The sequence below is a fragment of the Eschrichtius robustus genome, chromosome 7, assembly GCF_028021215.1.
Source record: "Eschrichtius robustus isolate mEscRob2 chromosome 7, mEscRob2.pri, whole genome shotgun sequence".
NCBI lineage: Eukaryota > Metazoa > Chordata > Mammalia > Artiodactyla > Eschrichtiidae > Eschrichtius > Eschrichtius robustus.
Window position 1 is genome coordinate 11,853,845 of NC_090830.1, and position 15,453 is coordinate 11,869,297.

A 15,453-nucleotide genomic window follows, 5' to 3' on the forward strand; every position below is an offset into this window, starting at 1 on the left:
TGGGTGGGATATAGTGTAAAAAGCCCTCTCCTGGGGACTTCCCTGGTGGTGCAGTGTTTAAGAATCCGCCTGCCAATGCAGGGGACACGGGTTCGAGCCCTGGTCCGGGAAGATGCCACGGAGCGACTAAGCCCATGCTCCACGACTACTGAGCCTGCGCTCTAGAGCCCGTAAGCCACAGCTACTGAGCCCGCGTGCCACAACTCCTGAGCCTGAGCTCTAGAGCCCACGAGCCACAAATACTGAAGCCCGTGTGCCTAGGGCCCGTGCTCCGCAACTGCAATGAGAAGCCCGTGCACCGCAACGAAGAGTAGCCCCCGCTCGCCACAAATAGAGAAAGCCCGCAGCAACGAAGACCCAACGCAGCCAATAAATAAATAAATAAATAAATAAATAAATAAATAAATTTATTAAAAAAAAAAAAAAAAGCCCTCTTCTGAGAATACAAGTAGCCTAATGATTAAGGGCTGTGGTAGCAGGAAAACGGCTCTTAGGCCAGGGACCAGAGTCTGCTACTCACTAGGTTTTACAACCCTGAGGAAATTTCTAAACCTCTGAGTGCCTTGGGTACGTACTCTGTGAAACTGGGGTAATCACGGGAGACACTGTAAACGTTCAATGACAGCATCTGTCAAAGTTACCTCGTAGGGTAGTAACTGGTATGGAGGAAGTGGGGCGAGAGAGGATGATCACCGAATACACCAGTATATATAGCAGCCCACAGCACCACAGACCAGGGCCATGCTTCCTGAATGCAATTATTTCTATGGGAATATTACGAAGGAGGTTCTAAAGCAAAGGCATGTGCAGTTCAGAGGGACAGCCTTCCCTGCCTTCTGCATCCTGACATCTAGGACTCTGCTGTGCTTTAATATATCCATGTGTTCTGGAGATGTGTGTGGACGTCTGGCTCCACAAACCAGGTGGTTCTGGAGGCCAGTAGATTCCAGTCCTTTTCATAGCGTTTCATGCTTTCATTTGCTCCTGCCGCCCACTCTGTTCTCAGCTGCCTTTTTTTTTTTTTAACCAGCTTAGCACCCCTCTCCCCTCTTCTGCTTAGATGCTTCTACTGAAAATCAGATAACCGAGCTCATATAATCGAGAAATAGAAATGAACAGACTTTGAGGGAAGACCTCTCCATGAGTGTTTGGACGTCAAGACCCATATTTTGGCTGATTTTAGAAATCTTTTTTTTCTTACTTTTGATTCTACGTTTACAGCAGGTGAGGTCACTCTAAAGCACTGATATAGATTGTACAGCGTTTGTATAGCTTATAATTACATAGTTTATTTTAAAAGGCACACATAGTAAGATGGTTACAGTCTTAAGTAATTATTCTGAATATAAAATTGATTTATATTCTATTAGTCTTCAGAGTCTTGAAGTATAATTTCTTAAAATAATCACCTATTTCGCTTAAGTATTTTGGCATTACATGGTTAGAAAATTATTGTGATTAAGTCAAGGAAAACACATCTAATATTTTATAAAGACACATGTGCTCAGTCTCCACCAGCAGGGTATAAGTCATTAAGTAAGGGGTGAGGCTCAAGCTTCTGTGTTTTTCAAAACAGCCTTAAGACACTATAGAACCCCTGGCACAGGTGATAAATTTCTTAACAGTCATAAGTAGAACAATTAAATTAGAAGCCTGTATTTATACACTGCTGGTGGGAATGAGAACTGGTGGAAAACAGTCTGGCAGTTCCTCAAATGATTAACCATATAATTACCATGTGGCCCAGCAATTTCACTCCCAGGTAGAAACCCAACAGAAATGAAAACTCATGTCCTCACAAAAGCTTCTTCAGAAATGTTCAGAGCAGCATTATTCAGAATTAGCCAAAAAGTGGAAACAACCCACATGCCAACGACTGATAAACGAATAAGCAAAATGTGGTACTATCCACCCAATGGAATATTATTCCACAATAAATAAGAATGAAATTCTGATACATTCTATGACATGAACCTTGAAAATATGCTAATTGAAAAGCCAGTCGCAGAGGACCGCATATTATTTGATTCCATTTAAATGAAATGTCCAGAATAAGCAAATCTAAAGATACAAAATGTAGATTAGTGATTGCCTTGGCTGGGAGGGATGGAGTGTTGGGGTGATGGCTGAGGGGTATAGGGTTTCTTCTTTGGATTATGAAAATGTTTTAAACTGACTGTGCTGATGAAGGTAAAAGCCATGGAACTGTAGAGTTTAAATGGGTGAATTGTACGACCTGTGAATTGTATCTCAATAAAGCCGTTAAAAAAAACAACAAAAGAAAACTCCTGGAATTTTAATACTAGTCACACAGCATTTTATGAGCATTAAATGAAGGCAAGTAAGCTCCTGGTGCATTGTAACTATAAACAGAGTGACTTTTCTCTGTTGTTCTGGTATGGATGGCGTCTTTACCCCCTAATGAGACACAGCCGAATGGAAAATCCAGCTAACCTGGGATTCCATTTTAGTTCAGCTCTCCATCCTCAAACCAGAAGCTTTAATCTTTAGATAATGCAATCCATAAAATGAAGGAGGTGATCTAATTTTTTTTCTCAAACCCCTTCCATGCTAATATTCTGTCTGTGAGTCATGAGGAATCAAAATTTTTGCTTAAAGTGAAATTTACGTTTATTTACCAACAGGCCTTACAAAACGGCATTACTGTTTACTCAGGTTATAACCAGTTTTAATCAAACCTCAGATTTAACAAGTTTCTCTTATCAAATGGAAGTCATAGGACAATCAAAATCTCAAGTTACCCATTCTGTTGTGATTACAACAATCTTGATCAAAACCACAAAACCTTCTTCAAAAAGGCCCATACAGATCTTCCTCAACTTACAGTGCGGTTACGTCTGGATAAATCCTTCGTAGGTTGAAAATATCATTAGCTGAAAATGCATTTAATGCACCTACACTACTGAAGCTTAGCCTGGTCTTTCTTAAAAGTGCTCAGAACACTTACATTAGCCTACAGTTGGGCAAAATCATCTAACACAAAGCCTATTTTATAATAAAGTGTTGAATATCTCATGGAATTGATTGCATACGATACCAAAAGTGAACAACAGAATGGCTGTCTGGGTCCAAAATGGTTGTAAGCGTTATCAGTTGTTTCCCCTCGTGATGGCGGGCCTCACCGGGAGCTGCAGCTCACTGCCTCTGCCCAGCCTCACAAGACAGGACTGGACCACGTGTCACTAGCCTGGGAAAAATCCCAATGCCAAATCCCAAGTACGGTTTCTAGAGAGTGCATATTGCTTTTGTGCCGCTGTAACGTCAAAAAAAAACCTGTTAAGTCAAACCACTGCAAACTGGGGACCATCCGTACCTACTGGTTATGCTCAGAATTACTGAATATTACTGGGGACTCATTAAAGGAGGTGTAGCAACCAGTTTCTGCAGACACCTGCAAAAAAACAAAATGCGTGGTGCTTACTCACCTCCAGATGTCGCTTCCCTTGGAGAACAAAGAGGACTTGATGACTTCCGGGGCCATCCAGGCATAGGTGCCTGCTGCGCTCATCCTGGTGGTCCTGTGCCACTCTCTCGCTAACCCAAAGTCTGTAATCTTCAACGTCTTATTGCAGACGTCATCATGCTCTATCTTCTCCAGTAGCAATACTAGAGAAGAAAATCAAAGGTGGAATACTTTCATATTTTTATAATTTTTCAGTTACAATTTTTCTTTGGCTTTTAAAACACAATCTTCACTGCAGTTGGCAGAGTACTGAGAATGAACCCGCATTTTACCATTTTATCTTACTTACATCTTGTTTTTCATAACCTTCAGTGGGTCGTTTGTGCCTAAAGTTACAAGTTTAAAAAAAATCCACAGACACAGTACAGCTTTAGCACTCTTTATGAGAAAGTAAATGATTTCTAGGGGCAAGAAACATTTACTGAGATACCACAGGTAGAATCAGAAGTCTGTGAAAGTTTACCTGATAGGAAAAAAATATTTACATTGTTTTTCTTCCAAGAAATTAGGTCCTGATCTAAATGCAGAGTCTTTTCTACTGAATGTTTCGGAGAATACTGCAAATAGACGGCATATTACCATAAATCATTATTATTGAAGATTATCTTACGTTAAATTTGCAAGTTGCTTATAGATATGTTAACTCATGAAGATATTTTATGAGATATGATTGCTTTACCAAAGACTGAAATACAGCAAAAAGTAAAAACTTCAGAGAAACATTATCCAGTTGCTGGTTTCCCCAGCCCCCAGCCTCCTGACAAAATACAGAATGCACAAGAGCAGCTTTCAGGAACCGAGCTGATGCCGGGACTGCCCTGAACTCTCTGTGCAGCCGGAGCTAAAACAACCGAGCTTCCCATCACTGCCCACCTGCCCCGCCCTTGCCGGTGCCTTGGTTTCCTCTCTCCCCTGGTTGACTTCTCTGCCTATAACCAAGCAGAAATGTCTCCCCGGTTTTCCACGAGGCTCTAATGCAGCTCCATATCCACGCTACTCCTTCCCATTTGCTACAAAAGGAATGGTTTAAACCTACTGTTTTTTCTAACTTATCTCCTCACTCCTTCCTTAAAACCCAGCCTTCCAACCTGCAGCCCAGTTGTTCTAGTTCAACCGAATGCCCCGCAGATGGCCCGTCTCCACTTCCCTGCCACCACGTGACTTCTGGCTTCACTGTCCCAAACCGGAATTACAATCGTTCTCACCGGAGTAGGTGCTGCCCCTCTCTCCTCCCTCACCCACACGCCACCCCGAGCAGATTCATCTTCCTATAGTGTCGTGGCATCCTTTTATTTTTTTAAACCTCTCATGAATAAACTACCGATACATGTCACAACAGGGATGAATCTGAAAACCATTCCACTGAGAAAGAAGCCACACATGAGAGGTTATGTACTATGATCCCTTATGACATCCTGGAAGAGGGACAGAAATCAGACCAGCGGTTTCTGGAGGCTGAGGCGAAAGGTCTGACGGCAGCGCTACATGGGAGAGCTTTTCCGGGTGATGCAAATTCCCTCTTGGTGGTGGTGGTTACAGGATTATATACATTTGTCAAAGCTCATCAAACTGAACGCCCTCAGGGGGTGAATTTTTATATAAATTATACCTCAATAAACCTGCATTAAAAAAAAAAATTCTGGGCTTCCTTGGTGGCGCAGTGGTTGAGAATCTGCCTGCTAATGCAGGGGACACGGGTTCGAGCCCTGGTCTGGGAAGATCCCACATGCCGCGGAGCAACTGGGCCCGTGAGCCACAACTACTGAGCCTGCGCGTCTGGAGCCTGTGCTCCGCAACAACAGAGGCCACGATAGTGAGAGGCCTGCGCACCGCGATGAAGAGTGGCCCCCGCTCGCCGCAACTGGAGAAAGCCCTCGCACAGAAACGAAGACCCAACACAGCCAAAGATAAATAAATAAATAAATAAATTTATTAAAAAAAAAAAATTCCATGGTTCCCCATAACTCAGGGAGAAGGTTCACACTCCAAAACCTGGGCAATCACAGCCCCTAGATTCGCACAGCAACCTACACTTCAAACTACGCCCCGTGCCTCTACGCGCGAGCTTGCTCTGCTCAAGGCAGGCCGGCTGCTCATCCAGCCCAAATGATTCCTGCTCAGCGACACGTTCCGAATACCCCCAAGCCGGGGACCATCACCTCCTCCACACTCCCGTGAGCTCTGTGTTTCTGTGACAGTCCTACGAGGCACCAGGTACGAGACTGTGTGCTTTCATCAGACTCCTCCACTGCCGTTAGCTCTGAGACAGTGAGTATGTGTGAAACAGGGAGCGTACAAGTGAGGGAGAGAGAGTGTGTGTGTGTGTGTGTGTGTGGGCGGTGAGATGGCAGGGAGAGGAAGACAATGGTGAGAAACTCGTGCAATTCACGCTCACCCGCGCGCACCCACTCTGTGTCTGGTTCAGCGCAGGTGCTTAGTGTCTGCAGGTGAAATTAACAAAAGGGTCCCACTCTTCTGTGTGTCCTTTGCCCGTGCCACTTCCCATCTACTAGAAATAAGAACCAAGTCCTAAGGGTCACTAGCCATCGTCGGTATTCACTACATTCCTTGTACTGTACAAGTGCTATTTCATTCAATCCTCGCAAAAATCCCAAGAGATAGGTCTTCATTATCAGAGGATAATCAGTACTGAAAAAAACTCAGCAACACTGAATCCAATTGAAAAGTAATCCAAACTTCAGAGTACATAGAATTTATGTCTGGGGGGTGGGGAGAGTTGTTATTCAGGTTTCACCTTGAAAAATAACAGAAAAATCAGTTTATTTTATTCTTTATTCAACAACATTTTTGTCATCGTTGCAACTGTGCACTAACTCTTAGAAGGACAAAAACGAACAAGTGTGGGAGGTTTCTTAGACTAAATTATCCAGACAAAATTGGAGACTAGCATAAGACGCTCTTCACGTTTGATCTGCGGAATGTGATCTTATGGGGGACCACTTGCCCAAATGTTATAGGAATAATGAGCGTTGACTGAGCACATTCTGTCTGTCAGGTACACTTACAGGTATCTTAATCAGGTAATCCCCACCACAATGCTATAGGTGGATATCATTAATCATCTGTACTTGACAGATAAGGAAACTGGGACACAGAGATGTTGAGTAATCCATCCAAGGTCACACAGCTGAGGAGCAGTGCCACTCAAGCAGTCTGACCCCTGGGCCCATGGTCCTAACTACTGCCTGCATTGCTCAGTTGACAGCTTTTATCAATTTTTCACAAGCGATTTCTTTATCCTTCGGAAATCTCTCTGTATAGCAGGTGCCCATTCTCCTCCTTTCTGATTTCCTGCCATTGGATAGTCATCATCTGATCTAAGTAGAGGCGCTGTGGCATAGCGATGGAAGCATGCACTCACTCCAGGGCCAGACTGCTCGGTTTGGACTCTGTGCTTCTGCTTCCTTGCCTGTCATGGGAATTATGACAGTACATACATCATAATGTTGTAGAGAGGAGGAAATGAATACATGTAAAGTGCTCAGAACAAGGGCTGAGACACAGTAAGCATTTCGAAAGGATGGCACATACATATACCTACACACACCTTTTACTGATGGGTTTGAAAGTGTGTTTAGCAAACCTTCAAAATCACTTTCATGGATGTCAGGGAATCCTATCACTTTGCAAGGCCTGAAAATTTCACTTTGCAATAGATTCACATTCGTATCACCAGTTTAGACAGTCACAGAAGTCACAGAGTTAATGCAACTGGAGAGAACCAACGTGAGACGGCTGAGTGGGGACTTAATTATATAAGTCGCCAATACTGAATAAATACTGTTGCATTGTGATATTCCTTTCCCCAAGCGATCTTCTAACTGTAAGATTTGGAGAGGAAGCACCTCCTTCTATCCCCCAATCACCTAACGCAGTACCTTCTACATCAAATGGCCAATGGAATAGTTTATATTAACGATAATTATCACCAGTTCTAATAAGATTATTGCCTACCATTTATTAATCCTCTTCTATGTAGAGTTGTTTCCACTCACATAATATCTCATTGGATCCTCATGCCATTGTATGAAATGGAAATTACAGTCTCCAGTTCACAGTTCAGAAATGTTATCCCAGATCATACGGCTACAATACAGGGCCACGCTTCAGATCCCATCTGCATGACTATCTTTCCAGTCTTCTGTGCTACATATAAAGCTATCAGTTATAAAAAGGGGTCAGAACAACCAGAAATTTCATTTTGTTAATTTTTGAATTTTCCTTCCTTCCATTCAGTTTAAGGAATATTTATTTCTCAGTCCTGATTCCTCATGAATATCCAGAAAAATAAATATCTAATCCTTTAAAACCCTATATATACTTAAGCCACAGAAACAAAAAATAACAGATAGATTATCAGATTAATTATAGATTAATCATCAGCTGTATTACATTTTTCCGCCTTATAATACATACTGATTTCACTTTTAAACAATGATATCCTTACCACCAAAAAAGACTCCAAATTAATGATCAAGATGGCTTGTAGTTCTATAAAACTTTGTTTTCCAAGACACTTTCTCATACATTATCTCCTCCTTCTGAAAAACATCCAAATTAGGAAGGCATGAGGAAGCACTGATTAAAATGGGCATTAAAACCATGCTATGTCCCCAGGCCCCAAGTAAGGCCTGGCAGCCCTTAAGGAGCAAAAAGCTCAGAAAGGCAACTCTAAAATAAATACAAACGGAACTCCAAGTGAGAACTAAAAGCTAAATATTTTAAATTGATCGCATTTCCCAAGCAATGCCATGGCAGAATGCAGTATTAGCAGCCTTTGCATGGCGGGCTTTAAAACACCTGCCCTCACCCCGGAGTCCAAAGTTTCCATGGGAGCTTTCAACTAACAGAAAACAAGTTAAAATAACACTCTGAACGTCAAAAGTTTAGAGTTCCATGAAAGGCCCATTGTTCTGGATTCTATTTCAGAGGTGTTCAGCAGAATTCCTCAAATTCCTTATCTTTGGGGCAAAGTGACCGAAACCAGAAATAGCCAGTGTCCCGACAGGTCACGTGACCAGGCACCTGGCCAGGTTTCAGCCGAGCAGGCTGGCGGTGCTTCCGCCTCCTGACCTCACCAGGAAGAGGACCTCCGGGAAGGACCATGCACAGAGGGGCACATCCACCCTCTGGGCCACAGAAATGGTCAATTCTCGTTAGCGACCTAGCGACCAGTGTTTCAGCCCCCGGCTTGTGCCACGTCCGTAAAGATTTTTGACCCCCGTTAGCTCCATTCTTTAACAATCAGCCTCTACAACTTGTGTTCTGTCTACTTATTCAACCATGAGGCACTCGATTTTTCCGGCTCCTTTGAAGTTTCACTTTGGAATTTTCCGAATTATAGTATATAATGTATATTTTTAAAAGCAATTACAATGTGTCCATTCTATTTCCTCAACGTTTATGGGAGTGCTGGTCCAAATTCCATTTGAGACAAATAGGTTCATTTTAATTAACCTTTAACTAGGAATATGTTATCCAAAAAAAAAAAAAAAAAGTCGTAAGAAAGAAATCAGTTGAGAAAAGCAGCAATGTGAAAGAATATACTAACAAAACACCAAGTCTCAGTCTAAGACAGGAAGGTTACTCCGTGAATTTCAACTCTGAAAACAACCAACCATTCATTTACAGGGAAAAAAATGGTAACTGTCTGAGTTTACCAAAGAGCACTGATTTTCCTCCCATCTCTTCCGTCTATTCCCGCACCTACACCACTCGTTCGCTCACCAGTCTCTGGAGGCCTTTGTCCTGATCTTCAAGTCCCTTCTCAACCTCGGTCTCCATGATCTTTTCAGCTCTTCCCGGACTCTCCGAAAGAAACCCTACACTCTACAATTCTGTGCATTAAAAGCCACTTCTAAGAAACACGGCATTGCATCAGTGTCTCTGAGCTCCTGGCGCCTGCTGCGTGGACTGCCTTCCCCTTGCATCCTCCGCAAAGCCATACCTGGCCTCCGTTTCCCACGGAAGCCACCGGGCACCAGCCCTGGATTCGCTGCACTGCAGCACTAACTGTGAGACGGCCTTCAAGTCCACTGGCCTTTGGAATCTCATTTTCTCCTTCTAGTAAAAACAAAACAAAACAAACAACAGAAAACAAAATGTGCAGCTCTGTCACTGTCTCCCTGTTCCAATACTATATGAGCCTGTGAATATCAACACCGTGTCCCCCTGGGTGCCTTCCTCATAACCTCACTAGAAGTTCTCTGCATTTCTAACGCACTTAAAGCTGTGCCACTCCCATTACTACACTTAAACACTGCCTTATCTCACTTGTGGGTCTCACCTCTCTAACTAAATTGTAAGCAACTGCAGGAGAGAATTTGCACCCAATTAATATTTGTTTAATATTGGTTTATTTCTACTGCACAGCATCTACCATTTTTATATACTCAATAAATAGCTGTTACATGAGTGAGTGACTACTGTAAGGGGAAGAATGAGAAGGAAGAAGATGAATTAGTGTAGCCTTTTCATGTCAAGTCAGCTGCTGATTATAGAAAACCAACTCACCTGTGCCCTCCTAAACAGTACAGACTGTTTTAGAAATAATGATAACAAAGCAGTTATCTGGATATTGATCCATCAGCAGCGACTGACACAGCTGATCATTCTTCCCTGGATCACGTTCTTCTCTGGTTCCCAAGCATCACAACACTCCCTCGTTTTCACTCTTCTAGCTGCTCCTTCTTCTGGTTCCTCCCTGTCTCCGGGGCCTCTAATCGATGGTGACCCTCCAGGACTCAGTCCCTGACCTCTGGTCTTTCCTATGAGCACTCAGTCCCCAGATAATCTCAGCCAATCTCAGGGCTTTCATGCCACAGACATGCTGCCAAGTCCCAAGTGATCGCCTCCACCCTGGTTCTCCATCTGTTCTCAAAACTGCAGCCGTGTGATCTGCTACAATGGCGCTCAGAGCCCGGGCCTCAGCCCAAACCTCTCCAGTGGCTGACGAGACCCTGCGTGGTCTGACCCCCTTCTCCCTGGTGCCCCGTGATTCCCTTTCATGATTCTCCTGTCACACCGGCCTCCTGCTCTGGGGAGCAATTTCCCTTCCCTCTACGAGGGTTTGTCTCCCCAGATGACCCACTTTCCCACTTCTTTAGGTTTTGCTTCCTTTTCTGGAAGGCCTTCCTTAGCCATACACTCTAAGCCTTCAACCCCTCACCCCAACATTTTCACCCTCCTTTTCAACTTTTAGTTTTTCTACTGAGCACTTACCACCCTCCACCATACTACATCTTTCACCATTTACCCTTTACTGTCCATGTTGCCCACTGGCATGTAAATTCCACGAGGGGAGGAATTTGCTTCTGCTTTGCTCACCACTGACCACCCAGAGCCTGGAGTGTCCCTGGCACGTAGCACACAGTCACCAAATAACTGTGATGTGAATGAATGAGTCAGCTCGCTAAACACAAGGAGAGACACTTCTGCAAAGTCCAGAGAGACGCGGTCAGCTAAAACACAGCTTCACATCGCTCTTAACACCAAAAGCAAACGCCGCGGTACGGAACTTTTCATGGACACACACAACACACAGTTTTAATGAGAAAACTTCTTACATTTCATTGTGTGAAAATCTAGCTCTCTATTTCTGTCAGCGGAGTATTTTCAATATTTTGTCAAGGTACGGAACAAAGTAAACTGATGGGGGAGGAATCTTCCACAATATGCTACATTAACATATTAGTAAACAGAAAGTAATATAGTTGATATTATGAGTCAATATTTGCAGAAAACCTGAAACAAAATAATTCCTGAAAGTCAATTAAGCCAAAAATCACTCAAACATCCTATATGCAATCAAGATACTTCCCCCAAATGGCAAGTGATCTGCTCTTTTTCAAAGAGCGTAAAAAATGTCCTAGTAATGAACTCTGGTAGTGAAACAGTTACAACGGTAACTTAGTACCTCCTGCCGTCTCCCTGACCCTCAACTTATCAACCCAAGTTACAAGTAGACCTGCCAAAGCATGCAGATGGCAGTACTCCCTAAAGGAACAAAGCTCAGGACTGTTTCCTTGTACCACTGTCTGGCCTGGATCAAGTGAGTCAGCTGAACTAAGAAGACCCTCACACCCAACCAAGATGAATAAATGTGTGACAACATGGCACTATATTTTGCAGAATGAATAATAATAAAGTCCTTGGGTTACAAAGAATTGTAGAAAACTTTTAGGTATCAAGGAGTTCACACACACACAAATTAGGAAACATTTAAAGCCCTCAGAGAGCTTCCAAACCATATGTAAAAATGAGTATAGTCACCAGCTTACATTTAGGTTGCATCTTACAGTTTATTAAATACTTTGATAAATACCAGGGGTCAGCAAACTATATCTTATGGGCCAAACGGGAGACTTGAAGAGTTGCAAAAGAGACTAGATGGTCTGCAAAGCAATCATATTTATCATCTGGACCTGCAGGGGAAAGTGTGCTGATGCCAGGAGTACACTATCTCACTGATCCTCACATCACCCTATTCAGAAAGTCGGGGCCCATGAGCCCATGGCGGGAGAGTAGTAGAGTCAGAGCCCAAATCTTAGACGCCACAATAGCACCATTTGTCCCCCCAGGTCAGTGGGACAAATGCTTGGATAATCCTTTCCCCAGAGACATAAGCCCCGAATAAGCCACCCATACCCTCACTTAGTGCCTACTGTGACCCAGCCATCCAATGTCACCAGACAGTTCCCTGGATTTGGGATACAGTCTGCGGCCATGGTGGAATTTCTATACGAACCCAGAGAACCATGAGAAGGAACCCACACATCTGGTCCCTTGGACAGCAGCTTCCAAACTTGGCTCTGCACCTGAATCACCCAAAAGCTTTTAAAAAAAATATCCTGCTGTATCCCAAGCTCAGGATGGATTGATGGATGGATAGGGTGAGGTTTGTATTAAAGCAACTTAGTAAAACATTAATGGTAGAATCTAGGTGGTGAGTACGCACAGAAGTGTTTACTTAAAAGTCCCTTCAACTCTGTATAGTCCAAGATTTTGAAAATAAAATGTTAGAAAAAAATTCATTGCTTGTTCCCAACTAAGGCAACCAAATCAGAATATCCAAAAGTGAGACAGAGAATTTTATTTTTAGAAGTTTATGGGGAGCTTTTGATGCTACATTAGGTGTGGAAGCAACTACTCTGGAGTGCCATTCTCCATCAGCAGAACTGGCCATCTAGCCTAGGGGTTCTCAAAGTACGGTCCAGGGACCCTGAGCAGCCCTAAGGTGGCGACAGATTAAATGCAGAAGCAGATGTGAATGTTCATCTGTCTTCCTTCATGTCATCAAAGTGAGCTTCAAAAGAGTAAAGCAATGTCACCTCTCCTCACTAAATTTGTTTTGGAAAATAAGGGTTTCCCCCTACATTAACATGTAACGGATCTATTGTTACTTTTATATTAAATATCTTTAGATTTATCATTTTAAATTTCTAATATGGTAAATATCAATAGCTAGAACCCACATCAACAAAAGTTCTTTGGGGTTCTGATAACAAACATCTGAGAACTGGTAACCAAGGCACTCTATGAAGAAGATAAAAGCTCAAGTTCTGGGATTAGAGGCCCTGGATTCAATTCTCTGACAAGTGGAGTGACCCTGATCAAGTCAATTAATCCCTGGCTTCAGTTTCTTCATCTGTAAAATGGGGATACTTAAAGTACCTACCTCAAAAGGTCGCTGTGAGGAATAAATGAGGATAAAGTTTGGACAATACCCAGCATCTAGTAAGCATTAAATAAATGTCAGCTATTGTTTCTGTTACGACTATTATTTACTTAAAGCAGTATTTGAAGAAGATGAATTTTTAAAGATAACGAAATTCATACTGATTCGGAGTCAGTTGTACAAATTTGTTTCAGGCTCCAAAATAAAACCAGCATAGTTCACCCAGCCTCACCAGGAACCCTTCTTCTGCCCCCTAAAATTCCTTCATTCCACCTTTTGGGAGCCCTTCAAGTACCACAGAGGGTTTGGAGACAGTCACACTGAAATTTGGAGTTAAAATCATCAGCCTGACATGGTAAATCTGGTCATTATTTTCTAACTCTGGTGAATCAGAGGAAGAAAGTACCCTAAATTCGCTCATTAAACAAATAGTGATTATAAAAACTAGGCTCTGGTCATAAATGAGAAATAATTTATGCCAAACCAATGTCCAAGTATTTTATTTTCTATTTCTGCCCTGATAGCCTATGACAGATACAGTCATAAAGCAAATGATCCCAAGCTTATATGTTTTTCTTTGTAGATGTTTGTCTTACAGCAGATCAGAGCACTTTCCTCCTCAGAACTGTCAATGGCTCGCTTTTGCTGTTAGACAGTCCACACCTCTCAGCGTGGCATTCAAGGCCATGCTATCTGGCCACTTGTTAAACGCCTGTCTCCTTCCCAACAAAAGCCCGTCTTCCTTTCATTCTAGCCACACCTGACTCCTAACTGTTCCCTAAAAAAGCCACCTACTTTCATGCGGAATTTACCCAATTGCCTAGGAAGGGATAAAAAAATATTAAACAGATTTTCCCTGCAGGACTCCTGACAGTATCGGAAGTCAAGACTTTCAGGCTCAAGGAGATTATAACACTTGCCCAAGGTCACACAGCTTGCAGAGGACGACGCCAATATTCAAACCCAGGTCTGACTTCAAAGCCAAGGCTCCTTCTGGTTCTGCACTATTCTGGAAAAGTTCAACCCTCACAGGCTAGTGTGGGAAAGCAGGAATTACAGACGGCCTTCTGAAACGATGGAGACTTCCCCTCTCCTCTTTCCATTCGCATACTTTAATACACTTGACAATGACTACAAAATGATCAGAGATGTACAGTGAAAAGTGAGCATAATCCGGCACTAAATTACTGCCCCTCCTTTCAACTATAAAAAATGAAAAGTGGATTATTTATTTTTTAATATGCAAGCATAAAAATGGTAGGGGAAGATGTGGTGACCTGTTCTGATTGCTCTTCTTCCAAAAATACATCTTTAGCCAATTCTGTTTCACAAGCTGATTAGCTCTCTGTCACCACGGGGCTCTCTGGACGGATCTCCCTTGACCCTTGGAATAGGAAGAGGCTGTGGTAGGAAGCTGCACAGACAGGAGAAGGGAGAAGACACATTTCTCTTAACTGATAATAGCGTAATTAATAGCTCCCCCAGGTCACTCTTATGAGCTTTTTAAGCACCTTATTTGGAGATCACATTGGCTATAATTTTCTCAAATAGTTCCTTTATTAATACTGCACTAATGAGAGAAGCTAAAACAGAATTGAGATTCCTTTTGTAGTTTGTTCTAGCAAAAGCTCTAAACTGTATTTCATAAGAAATATAACTATGTCTATTTATAGACTGCAGATGTCCTTGTAGATAATTATATAGCTAATAATTATTCCCAGAGGGCTAAAAAAACCCAAAAAATTGGGATAAAAAGATGCTTAATCACTGAAATAAAAAAGCACACAAATAAGCAGCTACCAAAGTCTCTGGCTCAGTTTGTCATGGAACGTTTATTTTCTGCTTTAAAAAAAAAAAAGGTAGAACACAGTAAGCAACATTAGTAAGAAAGGAACCATAAATCATGCCATGCAATTTTCTTTCAGTCCTGAACTACACCAGAAAAAACAAAAACACTTAAGACTAAATTCTAATAATTCAAACCCTCCTCGGCAATTCACATACCGTACCATTTTCTTTTCACTCCGTCCTGGTAACTTCCCTGAAAACCACTTCCATTGTTACTGCCCCTCAGTCAAGTCAGTGTCTTCTCTGGCCTGGAGAACCTCCCCAGCCTTCACTCAGGCCAATTACCAGTCCATTCTCCAGAGTGTCCAGGGTAATCCTGGAGACACAGAAATCCGATCATGCCCCTCCTCTGCACAAAACGCTCCAAGGCTTTGGACGGCGCTCAGAGTGGAGTGTCCACATGGAACACGGCCTGCAAGCCACC

At 42.7% G+C, this 15,453-nt stretch overlaps 1 protein-coding gene across 2 annotated transcripts in view; it reads right to left on the reverse strand.

Moving 5' to 3' along the window:
• The window catches only part of MAP3K21 (mitogen-activated protein kinase kinase kinase 21), a 53,557-nt gene that overhangs the window by 33,972 nt on the left and 4,132 nt on the right, over nt 1-15,453 (reverse strand). For both annotated transcript variants that reach the window (XM_068547598.1, XM_068547597.1), the window contains exon 2: nt 3,447-3,627. In XM_068547598.1, coding sequence (XP_068403699.1) covers nt 3,447-3,627 — 181 coding nt within the window. The remainder of the gene's footprint in view (nt 1-3,446; nt 3,628-15,453) is intronic.